The sequence below is a fragment of the Phragmites australis genome, chromosome 4 (genome assembly GCF_958298935.1).
Source record: "Phragmites australis chromosome 4, lpPhrAust1.1, whole genome shotgun sequence".
NCBI classification, from domain to species: Eukaryota; Viridiplantae; Streptophyta; class Magnoliopsida; order Poales; family Poaceae; genus Phragmites; species Phragmites australis.
This window is the reverse complement of record NC_084924.1, coordinates 28,966,257-28,986,838: the sequence shown is the minus strand read 5'-3', so window position 1 is coordinate 28,986,838 and position 20,582 is coordinate 28,966,257. Positions and strand designations below refer to the sequence as shown.

Below are 20,582 nucleotides of genomic sequence, written 5' to 3'. Positions count from 1 at the left end.
TGCATGGTTTCCTAGGTGAATGCGCTAGAAAAGTTCTATTTTAGGCTAGCATAGCCAACCCATTCCCCAACATAGCCTGTATCGATTTTCAACCACAAGCAAATCTATCAAGAGCTCATGCAATTATTCTGCCATAATAGTAGTTATGTCTAATGTTGTGAGTTCTGCCTCCATGGTTGACCTCGTCAATATGGTCTATTCACAAGACCTCCATAAGACAGCAACATACCTAAGAGTGAATACATATCCACTTGTTGCATTGATCTCATCAATATCGAATATCCAATTCGAATCATTATAACCCTCTAATACTGATGGGTAACTGGTATAGTGAAGTCCATAATTCATAGTGCCTAGCAAGCAACCCTTGACTCACTCAAGCGCATGCCAATGGTCATCACTTGGGTTAGAAGTAAATCGGCTCAATTTGCTCATAGCATAGATATCACGCCTTATAGCACAAGCTAGATACATGAGTGATCCAATTATCTAGGAGTATCTCAGTTGATCCCTAGCAATTTTTTTATTCTTTCGAAGTATTAAGCTAGGATCATAAGGTGTTGGAGCGATCTTGCTGCCATGTAGCCAAAGCGGCTTAAGATTTTTTCCACATGATGGGCTTGAGAAATTGTAATCCCATTCTCACCTCTGATCAAATCGATGTTTAAGATGACATCAACCTCTCCCAGATCATTCATATCAAAATTTTTAGATAGGTATGACTTAACCTCATTAATCACATCAAGATTTATCCCAAAAATCAGTATGTCATCAACATACATACATGTAATAACTCTCTCACCTCCGCCATGATGATAATAAGCACATCTATCGGCTTCATTAACTACATAGCCCATAGATGTTAAAGTTATATCGAACTTCTCATGCCATTGCTTAGGAGCTTGTTTGAGACTATACAAAAATTTTAGCAACTTACAAACCTTGTTCTCTCGACCTTCTAATACAAATCCATCAGGCTGATTCAAATAGATTTCCTCATATATCCAAATCTCCATTAAGGAAAGATGTCTTAACATCCATTTGATGAATAAGAAGATCATGTGAGGCAGCCAAGGAAGCTAATACTCTTATCGTGTTCAGTCTAGTGACATGTGAATAAGTATCAAGGAAATCTTCGCCATCTTTTTGGGTATAACCCTTAGCCACAAGCTGAGCCTTAAAATTTTCGGTAGCACCATGGTGTCTAAGCTTCTTTTTTAACACCCACTTGCAACCCACAGGTTTACAATCATAAGGCCGATTTGTGACTTTCCAAGTCCCGCTGACAAGAATGGAATCCATCTCACTACGAATTGCCTCCTTCTAGTAGTCTGCATCTGGAGATGCATATGTTTCTAAAATAGACTTAGGAATGTCATCCACAAGGTACATATTGAAATCATAATTAAAGGATTTTATTGTCCTTTGTCTCTTACTCTTTGGAGCTTCACTATCATCCTCCCCAGGAACTAGCTCATGTGGTTGTTCATAATACTCAAGTGGTATGGTAGGCTCAGAAATTATCTCAGAAGTTTGGCTAGAAGTGTTATGTGTATCTTTCATGGGAAAAATATTCTCAAATAAAGTAGTATCTCTAGACTCCATAAATGTATCAACAAGCATGTCGGGTACTTCAGATTTAACTACTAAAAACCTATAGGCAATGTTGCGATAAGCTAGAAAGACACAATCCATTGTTTTAGATCACAGCTTGAGTTTTTTAGTTATTGGAGCATTAACTTTCGCCAAGCATCTCCAAGTGCACAAATAATTTTCTCCCTTCCCATTCTTCATATGGGGTTTCTCCTTATTCTTAGTAGGAACTCTATTTAGAACATGACATGAAGTCAACAAGGCTATCCTGTTTGATTGGGACGAATAGGCTATCCCACCATGCCTTAGATAAACTCACAGTGTCTAACATGGCATTAACCAAGTCAGTCAAGGTGCTTTTCTTCCTCTCAGCTATCCTGTTTGATTGTGGCGAATAGGGATGCGTTCTCTCAGAAATAATTCCATATTCCTTATAGAATAAGTTAAAATCACTAGAGAAATGCTCTCCACCACGATCTAACCTAAGTCTTTTGACTTTTTTTTTTCCAATTGATTTTCAGCTTTTGCCTTATAGATTTTAAAGTAGTCTAGAGCCTCATCTTTAGATTTCAAAAAATACACATAACAAAATCTGGATGTATCATCAATTAAAGTTGTGAAATATCTTTTCTCCCCTTCGTTAACACACCATTCATTCCACAAAGATCTGAATGTATGAATTCTAACGGTGTCAGATTTCTCTCCTCAGCAGCCTTCTTGAGGCTTAGAATGTTGCTTAGATTGCACACAACTTTGACACTTAGAACCTTTGATAATGGAAAAAATCAGAATTAAATTCAAGCTAGAAAGCTGAGTCATACAACCAAAGTTTATGTGATATAACCGTGAGTGCCAAACTCTAGCCTCATCCCCACTAATATTGCCACAAATATGGTTCACAGATCAATTACAAAAATCATAAAGGGAAAGGCGGAGCAAGCCTCCACACTCATAGCCTTTACCAATAAAAAGTCAATGCTTCGACACAACTACTTTATTTGACTCTAATACTACCTTAAACCCGTCTCTACGGAGAAGAAAACCGCTAACTAGATTCTTATTTATCGAAGGGACATGCTGCACGTTCCTCAGCTGCATGATCTTTCATAAAGTAAACTTCAGATCTATTGTGCCAACACCATAAACAGAAAGCATGAGACTCATTCTCCATTAAGACGGAAGAATCCTGAGTGACCTTATAAGAAGATAACATCGAAATGTTAGCACATACATGTACATTAGCCACAATATCAATCAACCAACTGGTAGAGTGATTCACAAAAAGAACAATAAGTAAATTACCATACCCACTAGCTCCATCTCCAGTGTTGCCAATGGTCATATTGACGAACCTGATGTTCTTTCCTTGATTAACCTTCTTCCCTTTGCATCGTTCGCAATCTTTAGCCAATTGGCCAACCTCGCTGCACACTAAACAAGGTTTATCATCTTTGTTCATCTTCTTCTTCTTGAAATTGGTGGTTTGTTTGGCCTTGTTATTTTTCCTTTTGAACTTGCCGTTAGAGGAATGTTGCACCACATTTGCAATAGATTGTCCATCGCCTCTTTTGTTATGCACATCCTTAGCCAGAGCTTTCTCCTCAACATTAAGAGACGTGATCAGACTCTCAACAGATATTTCTTATCTCTTGTGTTTTAGATCAGTGGCAAAATTACTCCACGAGGAAGGTAATTTGGCATTGATGCTTCCAGGCACAAACTTGTCGGGTAAGTCACACTTTAGGAGTTCAAGTTTCTTTACAATGCATTGAATCTCATGAGCCTGCTCAATTACCAACCGATTATCGGCCATTTTGTAGTCATGATACAGCTCCTTAACATACAATTCACTACATGCATCTGACGCACCAAATTTTGCATTCAGTGTGTCCCACAACTCCTTTGCATCCTTTATGTGTATGTACACGTCACAAAGACGATTGGCAAGACCACTAAGAATACAACTTACAAAGAGTTTCTTCAGGCCTGCTAGATGCAACCCAATAGCAGTCTATAGCCACAGAGTGACTTCAGCCTATCATCTCTTAAAGTGCACACCGGTAAACTTATTCGGCCTCAGTGCATCGGCAGAACCAACATCGTTAAATCAAAGTGCCTACAGTAAGGTTTTTGGATTGTTGTAAAAAATAACACTTTCAGATTTAATTTAATTCAATTCTTGATATATCATGAACAAGAATAGAGGCAAATAACCAATTTCGAATAGGTTTTGACCAGCTCCGATGAACCCCGACTAGATTCGACTAGTTTCGAGTAGGATTCGACAAGCTATCTAAGATAGATTTCAATGTACATACCCGATGATAGCGTGAGATGCAAAGACTCCCATAATATCGATGCAGTAGACGATGACGAAGATGCAATAGATGAAGCAGATCATGGTGATGTAGAGGTAGATCGTGAGCAGTCGCATGAGCGCTTCTCAAAAATCTTTTTCGCCCTCTCCCGGTGCAAGATCTCGAGAGCGACGGGTTCCAGAGACCTACTCTCCCGTTCGTCGATGCACGCAGGTGTAGCGGGATGGAGTAGGCTACGTGCGACAACGCAGCAGGTATAGCGGGATGGAGTAGGCTACGTGCGACAACGCAGCAGGTATAGCGGGATGGAGTAGGCTACGTGCGACAGCGCAGCAGAGAGAGAAAGGAAAAACCCGTACAATAGCAACTGGATCCATCTTCAGCGGACCATTCATGCAGGTGTCGTACGCCTGCACTCACGCCCACAGCCACTATCACGTCCTGGTCTGGTGAAGCGAGCGTGCGTTCTCCTAATCCTCTCATCTACACATGCTAATTAGGTGTGGGAGAGAATCCCTTATAAGTTAGTCTTCCTTCACCTTCACTAGCAATGTGGGACTAAAAGATATATACACACCTCTACAAGGTTAGACCTTTAAGATTTATTTAGAATTACACAAATATAATAGACCAAATCCACATATTCTAACATCTGCATCTAGCAGGCTGTTGGTGTTCTTCGGCAACAGCCTACCCTAACATTGACGGATGCAGAAGAGTCAGAGCAGAGAGACTCATCCACCTTTTCTCTCATTCTTCTTCCTCGTCCTATTTCTCATCTTTTCCCTCTCCATTGGGCTGGGAAGCGGTATTGGGCTGTTGCAATCAAACTACGAATACAAACTTAGGAAGCGTTTCGTAACTTTCTGTAACCGATGTCCAGTATAAGTACAAGGTAGGAGTTGACCTTATATGCCTCCTTCCATGCAAATACGTAATTGGAACGGTAAATAGATGCTTGCGTTGCAGGTGTGTTCGGATCTTCTGGACAGACGTTTACACATTCATTGCGTAATTGGAACGGTAAATAGATGCTTGCGTTGCAGGTGTGTTCGGATCTTCTGGACAGACGTTTACACATTCATTGATATCCTTTCAGCGTGTACGGTAATTCTGTTAATTTCGACCATCACCATGGATAGCCAGGCTGAGCGCCCCATTGAACCGGACCAATTAGAGAGGCTTATAGCTGAGCTGACAAGTGCAGACGTACTTCTGACGCACAGGTGAGTTCACTGCTTTACTTGAGCTACATTTTCTACCAAATTCAAGCTGGTCAAGACATGCAAAATCGGACACTACACAGTGCAGCCAAGTTGGTGTTAAGGGCTATCGAACCTGTAATTCTGATACACAAATATAGTAAATCAACGAACCTTACATAAGAAGATTAGAAGAGCGACCAAGGTCAACACCAAATCATAAATGTCTCATTGCCAAAATCAGTCTTTTCAACAATATGTTTGGGGGTATTGTCTTTTAGAAAGGTGTATGATTGGAGATATTACAGCTACAATACCTGAAGAATAAGAATAACGGTGCTATAATTCATATTTGGGCTAACGATAAGCTTAAATAAACCATATAAAATGGGATCTCAGTATTGTCCCCTAGGTGGTCTTGATTCTGCTACCGTGACACGGATCTGTCTGCCATCCAAGTCCTGCACAAAGATAAACCAATTTAGCGCACACACACGAAAAGAAGAGTAATGTAAAAACTTCAAAGGAGCATAACAAACAGCTTGCATGTGTGAAAACTCACAGTGCCATCAAGATTCGATATTGCATTCTCAACCTCTTCGTTGGAGCCATATGTGACAAAACCAAACCCCCTTGACCTGCCACTCTCCCTGTCATAGATGACCCTGGCTTCCAGGACCTCCCCTTGCTCCTTGAACAGGTTAGCGAGGGCTGAATTGTCAACACCCCAGGACAGGTTACCCACATAAACCCTGTTGGCTTCGCCCCTGGGTGCTCTTGGTGAGGACTGCTCCCTGGGTGGTGCTGGGCCTGCATTCACCCTCAAACTCCTCCCATCAAGTACCTATTTTTAATCAAGGGATCAAATTCAGAGCAGTGTGTAACACATTATACTCGATCAAGCAAAGCAAAACAGGTTCAGATAATTAACTTTAAATTTACTTAAGTCTGAAGTGTACTAACTCAAATTAGTCAATGCAGGATCAACTAGGAAACTAGGAACATCAAGAAAACATTAAACTCCATTGTAAAGATCACAGTTATAGGTAATAAGCTGTCGCCTATAGAGAATGGTTTATGCAGTAAAACGTGTTAACAAACAGTTTTCAATCGGGAAAGCATACTCACATAGCCATTGAATTGCTCAACAGCTGCCTCCACTTCTTCCACTGAAGACATTGTCACGAACCCAAATCCACGGCTTCTTCCAGTCAATTTGTCATAGATGACCTGAACAAGATGTAACTTCATTAATTGAAGGGAAAATGTGAAATCGAATTCCTTTTCTTTTACAGGCTTAACATGAATTCCTTCACACACCACACCTTTCCTATTGATAAAACTTAAGGACCCGTCTCATCGTGTTCTTAAATACCTTCCTTTCCTACCACACTGAGCATTACCAAGATTTTGTTTTCCAGAAACTGTGTTTGTTAATTTCCCAGCACAATGAGAATTGCAAATTTAATAAACGTCAGCTAATTGGGACAAAATGAAACCTCAAGGACCGAAAGCCCCAAAGTTTCTTTTCCTCGGTCAGGAGCAAATGTAAGGCAATTAGGACAAGAAATGGGGCCTCTTTAGCCTATGGAGCATAGGCATACCTCGACCATCTCGACGGAGCCGGCCTGCTCGAAGAGCCCGGCGAGCTGGGCGCTGTCGACGCTGAATGGCAGGTTGCCGACGAACACCCGTAGCTCCTCCGAGAACTCTTCCTCGACGCCGACCTGCCCCTCCGCGCCAACTGTATCGAGCTCCGATGTCACAGCAGCAGCCGCGCAGACGGGCGCGAGCTGCCTCCAGCCCGCCGATGCGGAGAGCGCGCGGAGCTGCGGCAGCACCGAGGGGAAGGAGGCAGCGGCGGAGGGGGTCGGCTTGGCCGAGAGGGAGAGGAACTGGGGCGAGAGGGAGGTGGAGAAGAGCGTGGCCGCCATGGGGAGAGGAGGGGGTTGGACTGGGGGCTTCGGGTTGATAGGGTTTTGGGGATAAGGCGGCCAAGCAAACGAGGCCGCGAGGAGTTTCAGGGGTGAAGACCGAAGAGAAGGGTTTGTTTTTAGGGTTAATTAGATATATATCATTACAAATGGTACGGTTTAGAGAAATATCATTATAAATCATAAAAGTTTTGAAAATATCATTATAAATCATAAAAAGTTTTGAAAATTTCATTACAAAAGTTTTGAAATTGGTACCATGTCATTACCTATGTTTTCTCGCTGCCTTGTCCTGAAAGCACTTGTGATCGGACAATTTTGCCCTTTGCTTGACTCCGGTCCAGGTCGTGCGGTCGTGTCGCTGCTCTCCGAGGCGCTTTAGCTATGCGTGCCGGTGCCTTTGAGGCAGCAGAAGCTGACCAGTGACCAGCGGAATCAGCAAGGGAGCTAGTAAGGACCCCCCTGGTGGTGCCCTCATAGCTAGAGGTGGCTAGAGCTAGCTGGACGGCAGTAGCAAAGTGGTGACAGCAGCGGTTCAGGGTGGATGCACGTGTTAGGGTTGTTCCTGCTGAGTTTGAACACAGGGGCATGCTTAAGGTCGTGCTGTGGTGCGCATAGCTTTGCCGTAGGGAACAACGGTCGCTAGAGGCGTGCCAGCGGGGTGTGAGAGCGGCGGAGCCACGGCCGGAGTTGGCAAACTTCAGCTCCAGTCATGCATGTGCTTGAGAAAGGAGTTGGGAGTGGCTAGGAACCTAGGTGAAGCTTATCGTGTGGTCTGCAATGCCATTAAAACTCCGTCAAAGATCATATATATAGAAGTTATCAAAAAATTTGAAAACATTATTATCAATACTTGATGTCATGTTACGGTTCCATACAAAATTTTCAAGACCTAACTCGATCATATTTGTGAGATAAAAAGACAAATATTGAACACATATGCACAAAAGGACAAAATTAACATATTTTTTTTCCCTTTGCGCATCTATACCCTAGAATTTTCATTTTTTAATCTCCTAAAGAGTATCAATTTTGGTCTTGATTTTTTGTGTGGAGATGTAATATGACATTAACTATGGATGATAAATTTTTCAAATTTTCTTTAGAACTTCTACATATGTTTTCACTGGATATGCACCCTTAAATCGGTTCGTTTCTTACCCTTGTAATGGGTTGGCTGAAAGATGAGCTGGCTAGGTCAGAATATTTCTCCTCTCTACAGGTGCATTTTTATCCATCCAAATACTATCATTACTACGGTGGAATCGCTAAGAACTGGCACTGATTCCTGACTATTAGTGCCGGTTCGTGTTACAAACTGGCACTGATACATTAGTGCCAGTTTGTAACATGAACTGGTACTAATAGTCAAGTACCAGTGTCGGTTCGAACCACAACTGTCACTCCTGGTTTCAAAAGAACAAATCAGATGCATTCCACACGTATGCCAGGATCAAGTTTTATATATGCGGTAACTTTATAAGTGATAACATAATAGTGTCATTACATAATGACAAGATTCATTACAAAAGGACTTGTATGTTTTAAAGAAAACACTAAGATAACTTCTAGTGGTAGTGGATCTTTCATCCATCCACAGGCGTGGGGAGCATCAACCTAGAACATGGTCTTCAGGTCAAAAGCTTCCTTCGTCTAGAACTCAGCTCCATCGACAGCGATATCCTCATCTTCTGAGCAGCATCAAGAGGTTGGGAGAAAGCAAGCGTGATTACATGGAGTACTCAGCAAGTGTGGGAAAACATGACATGAAGGCTTAATGTAAGAAGGTTTGACTCAGATTTACTGCATCTATAACATCCTAATCTAGGACTAAAAAATGACTTAGTAATCCTATTTACTTTGTGTGATGACACCAACATTAAAGGAACAGCTTATTGGATTCCATCCGACTACTAGACTCACCAGATATCCCATATCTAGCTACTAACTCATCGGGGTACCACCACCCGACTACCCAAAACCAACCATCCAAGATCCCCACTAATTATGAAGAAGTCCAAACCCACTCTTGAGCACGGCTGATCGATCAGTTTTATACTCTGCAGAGTCTGCACACTTTACCCACGAGTCGTGATCAACTCTTTTGCCAGTACCCGTCGGTACCTTACACACTTCCAAGGTGTGCGCCGAGAGATCACTACAAGGCCTTTACAAGGTGCCTCCAAATCCGTAAACACCCACTAAGGCTTCACCGCTAACAGAGATTCCATCCACTGCATAGGCCTCCTCTTGTGCCACTCAATCGTCCACTAGTGCGTACAAAATAAGGACATCCAATTAATCGGCCAGGCCGTACCATATAAGCCTCACAGTTGCGCTGTTATACTGGGTTACATGTCCATGAACCGGTCCTTAGGATCTAAAGCAGGTACTTGCACATCACCCAATGTGCACACAACAGCCATACCAACCAAACCAACCTACCTAAATCCCTATGTTCCATGTTGATACAAAAGATTACCCAAACTGGTTCATGTTGCATAGAACATTAATCAAATTAACATTTATCCTACTCGACTTGACATTACAACTAAGCATTTCTATCCTTGACACCCAACTACAACACCGACAACAAGAATAATCATGGAAAGTACTAATAAACCATAAACATGGGATTCATATTGACAAGCATGCATTTAGAAAGTAAAAGATACACTTTCCTACAATAGGATCAATGTTATCAAGGACACTTGCCTTCAACAGCGGCTTGCTCAAACTCTTCAAAGATCTCATCTTGCAAGCTCACGTACTGCTCGTCTCTTATTGCAATCGCGCACAATGGAAACAAGTAAACACAAACATTTAAGAATAGAACACTAAACAAAAGCAAGGCACTCTGAAAAGCCTACTAACAAATAGTACTCACTGCTATGATCGCGTGAGCACAAGAATCGCTTAAAACGGAGCTATAACGAAAAAGATATGAAGGTTTAAAGCTACAGGGGAAGAATAAGGGCTAATTTGTATAAAATAGAAAGTTACAGGTCTTATTTGTAAAACTTAGGGGCCTATATGCAATTAAATAAAACTATAGGGGGCTAAACTTAAAATTACAAGGGCTAAAAAGGGCCTTTTTGAGGAAACAAAAAAGTTTGGGGGGCTAAATGTAAAATTACCTAATTTCAGAGAATAAATGATTTATTTTTGAATTGAAAATCCTAATTATTGCATCAGCAAGCTGACTGGGCTCAAACAAATGATGTGGCTGTGCCACGTGGGACGAAGGTGCACGTGTGGCACACACACGTGGCAAGGCTGACTAGGACTATGGTGACACGTGGCGTGATCTTACTGGTTTGTGAAGGGGTACAGGCTGGTTTAATCGTGGCCACTCATCTACGATCGGACGACTGGGGACAAAAGGAGGGGGGGGGGTTTGGCGCCTGACGGTGATAGGAAAGCAGCGGCTCCATCACGGATTTCATCTGAGGGTTGCCAGTGACACGCGGGAAAGCGCTACAGGGCACTAGGACCTACAGTGAGCGGTAGAAAACGAATAGAGGCACACGAGGATCCTTACCGAGGGTTCGCGATGGTCGGAGAAAGCTCGGAGGTCGCTGGCGACGGAGAGCTATGGCAGCGGAGATCGGAGCTCGACAGGATGACGATCCTGATGGCAGAGAAACAAAATTGAAGGTCGGTGAAGCTTCCTCGGGGTCCTGCGATGCCAAAGAGGCGGTTAGCGGGCTTCACGGCACAACTGGAAGGGCTGGCGACGGAGTGGTGACAACGGTGCTCATCGGAGCTCAGTAGGAATGGTCGTGCGGCAACAGAACAGTGTCGAGGGGCGGCGGAGAAGATTCCTCATGTTCCTACGAAGTCGATGACGACCTCAGAAGCACCGTAGAGGGCTCGGCTGCGGTGGTCAATGCTCGATTGAGCTCTGCGGCTGACAATGGTGCTCAAGCTGAATGGGTGACGGGGCTGAGGGAGAACGGGAGAACGGTGGGGTTGGGGCAGCATTTATAGGCACGAGGGAGAGCAGAGTGGTTGCAGGATCGTAGGCACGGGCGCAGCGTGGGCAAAGTGGAGGAACGGGGATGACAGGCGGGCCTGAGCTATCAGAGAGAAAGAGTTGGGGAGTGGGTTGGGCTTTAGCGCGCGAAGAGATGGGCTGGGCCAACGAGAAAATGGACGTCACAACAACCGGCACTGATACGAATGTACCCAAAATTTTTGTTAAATGGCGTTTTGTCTCAACTCACATCCTTTATCTCTTCATCTCCTCCCTCCCTCTCTCTCCACCTTATCTCTTCCTCTCTCTCTCTCCCTTTGCCTCCAAAGAGCAATAGCCCACTCATCGAGCCCATGCTTATTGAGAGCACCAAGCTCTGCGAGCTCCTAGCCGCCACTCCAGCCTCCTCTCTCTCTCTCTCTCTCTCTCGAACTGGATCTCCTCCTCTCTCCTGATTTGGGGGTGCCGTCGTCCTTCTCCTCCTCCTCTCTCTCCCTTACCTCTTTCCTTTCCTCCATAGTCACAAGCTCAGGCGTAGAAGAGGGTGGAGGTCAGCCTCCGAGCGACGTGTGGCTCGGGTGCAGGAGCGAACGGAGGTTGACCTCCGAGCGGCGGCCTCTAAGCGGCATGCGGTTCAGGCTCATACTGGATCTCCCTCTTTGTATTCTTTCCATTTGATTGATTGTGGTCTTGTGTTTGAGATGAGTATATGGATGAGATTGTGTTCTTGTGTACCAGTAGAGATGAGTATATGAATGAGATTGTGTTCTTGTGTACCAGCAGAGATGTGTATATGGTGAGATTGTGTTCTTGTGTTTGAGATGAGTATATTGTCAGAGCTGGCGACAGGAGCGGTGACGACAGTGGAAGCGGTGGGAGCGGCATCCGAACCAGCTCTCCGAGCTGGCTCTGATGCCACTCCTGTTGACGCCATTTTTCTCTTTTTTTATTGCCTGAAAATAGCATTTGTGCCGGGTGGGCAACTGGTACTAATAGTTGGCACTATTAGTACCGATTTAAGAGTGCCGGCTAAAAAAAGGCAGTGAAGCCATTTTTCAACTGGCACTAATAAGTCTTTCTGTAGTTGTGTATGGACAATGCTATTTACCAGTTGGCTAAAAATAACGGTTCATACCGTCGATGTTTTCAACCAGATGATATGCAACGGACGAATGATATTGCTTCTTCTTCCTCTCACACAGTGTATTATTCTTATGCTCTAGAGAAATAACATTGCTCGCTCCCCCACATAGCCCATCTCATTTTGTCTCTGCAAGTCCCTGTCACCGAATATGCTCCTTCCACCCCCGCCGCGCTAAATTGGCTCCGCCAGGTGGGTTCCTTGATGCTCCTACTGCCGGCACCGTCCACCACCTGCATGCCGCCCATGCATTGCCGTCGCCTTGCTACACCGCCAAACTATAGCCCAATCAGTCCGTTTGTCACCCTAGGGATCCCATGAAACCCTTGAGAACCTCCAGCACCTTAAAACCCCTAAACCTAACCCTCACAGATGGCGTTCAGTTGTTCGTCGACTGAAATCCCTCGTGTTTTCAAGCAGTTGAAGAATAGGAAGGCGAGAAATACTATATATTGCATTGTTGTACAATGTTTGCATCAACGTGATTGAATGGGTGAAAAATAGGATTTAGATGAAAAATGTAAAGAAATACTGAAATACAACAAGGGATACATAGAAATACGGGGGAAGGAAATTCAACAACCAATTAGTCTACTTGGGCTCTTGGCAAAGCCCTAGTGTGGACGAAAATTAACAAACTCAACTATGCTGAGATACCAATTAGTCTAATAATAGATTAAGATATTTAGTAATGAACAACTATGTAGTCCTCTACAAACGGTTTGGCAGTTAAAGTTTGAAAGTCTCTATAGTTAGTTAATAAGTTTTAAAGGTTACTAAAAAGTTCCCTTATTTGTTCGAATATGTCCAAAGGTTACGGGCAAAAGTTCCAAGCGTTCTAAAGGTTACCGACAAAATTAGTTGAATGAATTTTAAAGACTGTTGACAAAAGTTACGTGTGTTCCAAAAGCTATGGACAAAGGTTTCCATATTTGAATAAAAAAGTTCCAAAGTTTAATGACAAAAGTTCCATAAGTTTCAAAGTTCACTAACCAAAGTTCTAGTAATTGGTTGATGATGTTTCAAAGAAAATTCACAAAAGTTGCATAAGTTTAGAAAGAATTGCACATTAGAAATAATCATATAGGGATATATATAAAAGAAAAGAACATATGAAGAGGGAAATGAGGGTGGTAAACTAGATGCTACATAGTCATCAGATGACCTGATTGAACTCACCGGTGAGGCAGACGAGGGGGAAAAATCCCTTCTCTAGTAGAATAGATGGAGCAGAATAATCTTGAGGCCAATAAAGCTCCTGAGTATGACATGTCGGATGATGAGAATGATGCTCATGTTTCCACAGACTAGAACAATCCCAACTTTAATAACATTGTGATGAATGAGGGGAATCAGGTGGTCTGGGATCAGTATACATAGAATGAGGTGACTGAGGGGGCTAGGTATCGTACCAGTCAGGCCATGAAAGATGCTATGATTCAATGAGCGACATCAGTTTGACGACAACTGTATGTTGTCAAGTCAAACAAGAAGGAATATGATGTGAGGTGCATGAAGAAGGGTTTCCTGTGGCAGGTACACGACTTCAAGGGGAAGTGGGTTGAGTATTAGGAGGTGAGGATTGTGGTGGACCATACTTGCTTGCTGGAAGAACTTGAACCTAGCCACATGAACATCACCTCAACCTTTATTGCTAGTGTGATGTACGTCTAGATTGTGAACAACCTAAACTATTAATTAGGGTCCATAATCAGGGCAATTGATGAGGAGTATAAGTACACTATCATCTACAACAAGGCATGGAGGGCGAAGAGGAAGGTAATTGAGATTAGGTTCGGGACCTACAAAGCGTCATATGACAATCTTCCACGCTTACTGTAGACAATTACTCGAAGGAATTCGATGACATATTATGACTTTGATAAGTACCCATTGTTGTCCCAACTTGGCAAATATGTCCTGAAGCAAAGCTTTTTTGCCTTAGGACCATGTATCAAAGCTTTCAAGCATTGTCGGCCTATCCTCTGCATCGATGACACTTTCCTTATCAGCATGTATAAGGGTCAGATCCTGATTGCAATTGGGGTTGATGGGAACAACCAAATGCTATTATTGGCCTTTGCATTTGTGGAGAGTGAGAACATCAATAGTTAGTATTAGTTTCCTGTATAGTATCAAGATGATAATTGTTGGTGCTCGGCCGAACGTGTGCCTTAAACATTACCGACATGTAGATATGCTCAAGGCTATTCAAGGTTTGCATAATGGTTCAGAGGATGGTATGGTGGGTCATGTGTGGCCAGATCTACAGAGTAGGTGATGCATGAAGCATTTGGGTGCAATCTTCTTCCGCCAATTCAAGAACAAGAACCTCATAAACATGTTCAAGAGGTTATGCGGTCGAAACCAGCAATGAAAGTTTGATGCTCTTTGGAAGACTCTGGATGAGTTGACGAAGAAGCAAACATAGGAGCATGCAAGGAGGCCTATGAGGGGACCAGAGGACGAACCAGTACCTCTTGAGTCACTACCAATAGATAATGAAGCTGGCATAATGCGGAAGACCGGGTCATCTACCAGGTCATTTAGTGATTGGATTGAGAATGAGCCGAATGAGAAGTGAGCTCTGCTCTATGACAGAAATGGGGCTATGTATGGCATTATAACGACAAATTTAGCAAAGATGTACAACTGGGTGATGAAAGGTGTGAGAGGCTTGCCGTTAGTGGAGATTGTAGAGTTCATACTTTAAGGAACCTGCAACTATTTCAGGGACCATTATCCATTAGCACATCCGGTGCTAAATGATGCATGTCTAATTTATGGGACGAAGATGACTAAGTCCATGGAAGACAAAACGAAGAAGGCAAAGATGCACCGGGTGAAGACCATGGGAACTGCACAGCACAGATATGAAGTTCTATGTAGGGACAAAGGAAGTGGAGGGGGGGGGGACAAGCATGAGAGAGTTATCCAAGAATGCACCCTCTTCGATGATATGTTCGTTTGCAGCTTCTACAAGCTGATGCTATTGCACAAGCCATGCTCACATGGGATTGATGTATGTGTTGTGATGGGCATAAGGACTCAGAGGTATGTCTCTGACTACTTCAAGAAGGAAGTTCTGTTCAACACCTGAAATGATGTGGTCTATGGTTTTGAGATTTATGGTTTGTTCATGAAGGATCTTAGGCCTGATTGTGTGTTCATCCCTGATCTCTAGAAGACAAAGCATAAGAAGGGACGATGCAGGACAACGATGCTCTGTAATGATATGGACGATGCTCACTGGATCCCGAGGTTTATACCATTTTAATGTAATGTTGTCTATGGCTTGTTGTCACAATGGTTCTCTAACTATATTTTGTTTGTAGGTTGCATGCTGCTGGGATTTTTTCGTTGTGTTGGATGGTGGAGGTGGACGCGTTGGTGGGGGACACAAAGTCAGCCATGCACTTTAGCTATGATAGGGCCCTGCTCGCAGTCGTTGTGGACAAGTTGCATTCTAAGATGCACACGTTCCACCTCCCATGCAGCAAGATGGAGCCCACGCTTGAGGACGCCTCCCTGCTACTGGGCCTGCCTTGAATTGGTGCTGCTGTTGAATTGAGGGACGTGGGCATGGCATGGTGCGATGAGTTGCTACGCCGCTTCTCCATCGATCAATGAAGGGATGACCTATCCATGTTCAGGGCTTTTTCGAGGTCCAAGAAGCATGACTCGACGACGGCTTTTCTTGTTTAGTTTGTGGTAGATCCTTCTTGTACTATTTTTCATGTCCTTTATGTTACTAACCGATAAACCAATCTATAATAGTTTCTTCATTGACAGACGGACAACATCCACCCACCGGCAGGCAATGAGGACATATCCCACCACTTGGAGGCATATCTACTGTGGTTGTTCAGGTGGATCATGTTCATCGAGATTGATGTCAACATGGTCTTGAGAAGCATGATCCCTTACACTAGAGATCTTGCAGAAGTCGGACCGAGGGAGGTGCCACAGTACAGCTGGGCTCCTACTATGTTGGCTTCGACATACCGCAAGCTTTGCGACGCCTGCACAAAGACTGACGCAACCTCGATTCTCACCGGGTGTCCCCTACTGCTTCAGCTGTGGTCGTACGAGTGTTTCACCATCAGCAAGCTCATTCTCGATGACAGCGCGTACCAGTACCCTTCCGACGGCGTTAACGGCTCGACCATGGGCTCCTTGTGGTGTAGACATAGGGTAAGAGCTATGAACTTTTCATGTATTTGTTAAATCCTTGCATTATTTTGTTTCTCTAACTTAGTTTAGTTGCACAATCAACTTGATCTAGTGTGCAGATCCACTGCGCATACCCGGATTTCGTTCACAAATTCGTTCACAAGACCCATTGCAGATCCACTAGCACGAAACCGTAGTATAAATAGATAATCTCCTGGCCACATGTAGAACAGAACCACTAGCCTCAACCTCTACAACTCCAACCAAAATGGTGTCCGATCCTTTCCCCAATAAATACTTCCTAGAAACTATGCCTGATGGGGTTGAAATGTGCATGTGCTAGTGTGGAGACCTTTGTAGGGTGATGAAGTTCTCTGAGTTCTCCGACACCTATAGAAGGAGATTCTTCATGTGCCACAACTTCGAGTACGATACACCCCAGGGAAGCACCAATGTTGGCTCCTGCTGCTAGGTAATCACTTCTGGCCAAACTACTCCAAATACAATTAAGAATTACCACTGAACATTTTGGTCCCCGTTGTAGTCTCCGCCACCACTATGTGACTTCTTATGATGGCTAGATATTCAACAGTGGCAAGCGAATGTGTTGCTTCTTCACACTCAGCACTACGCTTCTTGGAGACGCTTCCATGAGATGGAAGCCAATGAGAGGACGAAGGCTACACACAAGTGCTTTCAGGAGGAGCAATAAGAAGATGAGGGAGGAGCATAACCGCATGATAGTAAAGGCTTGTGAGGTAGAGAATGAGAGGAAGCGTAAGAGGGCAAGTCAGGTGGGTGAGGCAGGACCAGAAGTGGCAGAAAGAAAAGTACCCACGTTGCACTCAGTAGAATAGATGTTTTAATCCGGCTATTTTCATTCCCTAAGGCATTTTAGATTTAGATGTGGTACATGTATAGATTAAAATGATCGTGTACCATGCGTACCACCGTGTATGTCGCAGCTCCCATTAAAATCACCATGTTCAACCTTCCATTTCTATCAAATCTGGGTACCCAAAATATCTCAAAAACATCTAATGCATTGGACGAATTGACAAAAAAAAAATGGCGGCACACGGGCATTGCCTATTTTGCTGCAAACAAAATCAAATTAGGGCAAGGTGTCTCCCTCTAATTAGGTGACATAATGGTGTCATCCAGCTAGGGGATGACAACAAGGTGTCACGTCTAGCTAGTGAATGACAATAATATGTTGCCCTTGGGCGACACCTTCTGTGCTAGGTCAGCGGCCAGCTATGCTGGCCTGCCACATCAAGGTGTCACCCAATAAACGGATGACGATAGCCTAGTCTTGCAAAAATTTCAAGGTGCATGTAATTTTCAAACAGACCTTATGTCAAATTTGGTTGTTGCGAGGTAGCATTTGTAATATCTCCTAGAGTGGTTTGAATAAGCCCATCATGTTTTAGGTGCTGATTGCAAACACTAGTTGCCGCTGCCGATTTAGTTCAATACAGAATTTGTTATCATTTCATGAAGCACAATAAAATTATATATTCCGCTATGTAAACATACGAAGTATGGGGATTAAACCTTCATTTTCCTTCCCAAGTGACGATAAAGGAGGCCATTGTCCTTGTTTCTTTGACATGATCGACCGAACGATAGGCGGTGATATAGTGAGGCCCCAAGCAGATAGCAGGGTGGCAAGCACTTAATGTGTTTCTTTTGGCTATTCAGGGCATCTAAAACTCAACAAAATAAGCAACCAGATTATTGTTTTTTCTACGTGGCCTAGAAGGGAAATTCAAATGACATGGCCACCTAATTAATCAGATAATATTGGGTAAACTATTTGTTCTCCTAGGGTAAACAATGATCGACTTGTAGTCTGATCAAAACACCAAAGAGAAACTGAACAATGTCTAATGTAGGAAACTGAGATTGTATTCAAAGTTTGATGTTTAGTAACTATACGCTCCTTGATTTCATGAAAAGAAATATAGAGCTTCCTATGCATCCTAGAAGGGTAATTCAAAAGATATGGCCACCTAATTAACCTGAAATTAATTCAGCTATTTACACATTACACCATATGTCAAATGGGCTAGATGAATGAATTTCAGTCCTAATCTAGGGGCTAAAAGCAACACAGGCGCATTTCACAATGAAGAGGGGACACAGTTTGCTCAGAGAACATATAAAGTGAGACTACTACACACAAAGTATATGTTGCTGCATCAAATTTTTGCCCCACCACAAAATTTCCTACTAAAGGCTGCTAGATCACCCTTAGAGTTGTTTATGTTGTCAATTACTAACCAAAATAAACGGAATGCACTGAGCCATGAGTACATAAAGGAAAATATCTGAACAACCAAAATTTCCTACTTAAGTGCTCGATTTAGCCCCACACTTTGTTCGTTAATAAACATGAGCTAAACCAGATGAGTGTGTTCTGGAAAGCAATCAAGATTTAGAACTTGGTGAAAATCCAACCGTAAGTTGCGACAAAATTGCTATTTATGGAGGGATCACTTTCAAAAAGTTCCATCAAAATTGCAATTTTAGTAAGTTGTGAAAGAAATAGCATGGAGGCTACTTATGTAGAACTGATAATGCAAAGATCATGTGCAATGTAGGCTCCTGGTTGTGCAATGTAGACTCCCTAGAACTGATCATGGGAGAGTACCAAGAGCTGAGAGCCGGACTATGTTGCTGGAGTTCACAGTCCAAATGTGAATGGATCTGTCGACGATGCCGGAGTAGAACTTATCTCAAAGAGATCCCACTGATAGCCTGCGAAATTCAGGGTTATCCATAAGAACCAATAATCACAACAACTGGACCACTGAATAACTCAAAAGATCATAGTATACCAAACTGCAATTGCAATGAAAGTCTATGCATGTGTGGTATTCTACTAATTTCACAAAAAAACATTTTTCTTCTATTGGCTGATCTTATGATGAGAACTTTCTCCAAAGGAACTACATTTGCTGTGGGCATATGCACTATCAGGAAATACCACCAAACAACCTTGGCTACATATTCTTTCTGGCATATCCCCCATCATGACAGATTGCTTACTATGAATGCATGAGGCAACATATACAATCTGGTAGCCTACTTGATCCTCATTCTGAAATAAAAAGTAGAGACTTTCAACCGCACCATAGATCAAACAAGAATTTCATTTTTTGTTCAGCCTACATTAATAAAAAAAAACTTGCCTCAAAATTACAAAGCAATCTAGAAACTGTCCATCAATACATGAGGACCTCTAAACTGTAACACTACATTTACTCAAAATAAAGTTTGTTCCCCCTGTAAACAGCGTGCTCCCACACACAAAGATCAAAACCAAAATAAGAGCTCTCCCTACTTCATCAACATGTGCAATACCAAGTCGAGCAATCAAACAAGCTAAAAGAACTAAAACATTCATCGCATGAAATTCAGTTCTTGTGTTCGACGTTCTGAAGAATAGATAACTTCACAGGGCCATAACTATTTCTATACAACACCGTTTTCAACAAATGAGTACAATAAAACATGTACTCAGAATTTTCTACAACTTCTGTATTGACCAAAATTTTAATTTTTCATTTATTATGTGTGGGAGTCCAACAGACTCAAAGAAGACGCTGCAGGGTAGATAACCAAAATCTTCAGGGTAATTATGTTAGGTTGAAGGTTCAATGTCATAGCCTACACCTTTAACTGAAAAGAAACTGTTGAGACAAGAAAAAAAGAAAGCAATTACACATGGCACATCACCTTATCACTTTTTTATAACTGAAAGTAAATTTCTTTTCTGAACCAATCTTATGGCTCCATCTTAATGTGCAACTACAAGCAACCAATCATAAATAGCTACAGTGTCAGTCTCATAAGCCTGCATGGCATGGAAGTGCACTGCCTGAACATGTTAGGTCTCGATCCAACCTTTTGCAAAAAAAAAAAAAAAAAAAAAAGATATGCACCCACCTTGCATATCAATACAAATATGGCTTTCATAAGTGCTATGAAGGACACACCTATATGTGCATGCTTAAAATATATAGCAAAACATAACGACTATCACCAAGAAATTTTCTCCTTATTATTCTTCTTTGTGGTCACTTTATCAAGCTTGCACATACACAAAAGCTACGGCGCCAACACTATAACACTACTTTCTCTTAGAAAACTCAAATCTTAAATGAAGGGGTGGAGGGTGACCAAAAGATGGGATGCGTTATTCAATATGATGGCATCAAATTAGATTAATCTCCTTCA

At 42.7% G+C, this 20,582-nt stretch overlaps 1 protein-coding gene across 1 annotated transcript; it reads right to left on the bottom strand.

Annotated features, from left to right (window-relative positions):
• Positions 1-5,319: 5,319 nt before the first annotated feature.
• LOC133916030 (RNA-binding protein CP29B, chloroplastic-like) lies at positions 5,320-7,153 on the bottom strand. The gene is made up of 4 exons (XM_062359501.1): positions 6,718-7,153; positions 6,242-6,343; positions 5,676-5,957; positions 5,320-5,574 (listed from the first exon to the last, which is right to left on the bottom strand). Exons 1-4 carry the CDS (start codon positions 7,045-7,047, stop codon positions 5,509-5,511), a joined length of 780 nt encoding a protein of 259 aa, XP_062215485.1. The 5' UTR covers positions 7,048-7,153; the 3' UTR covers positions 5,320-5,508.
• Positions 7,154-20,582: the final 13,429 nt, after the last annotated feature.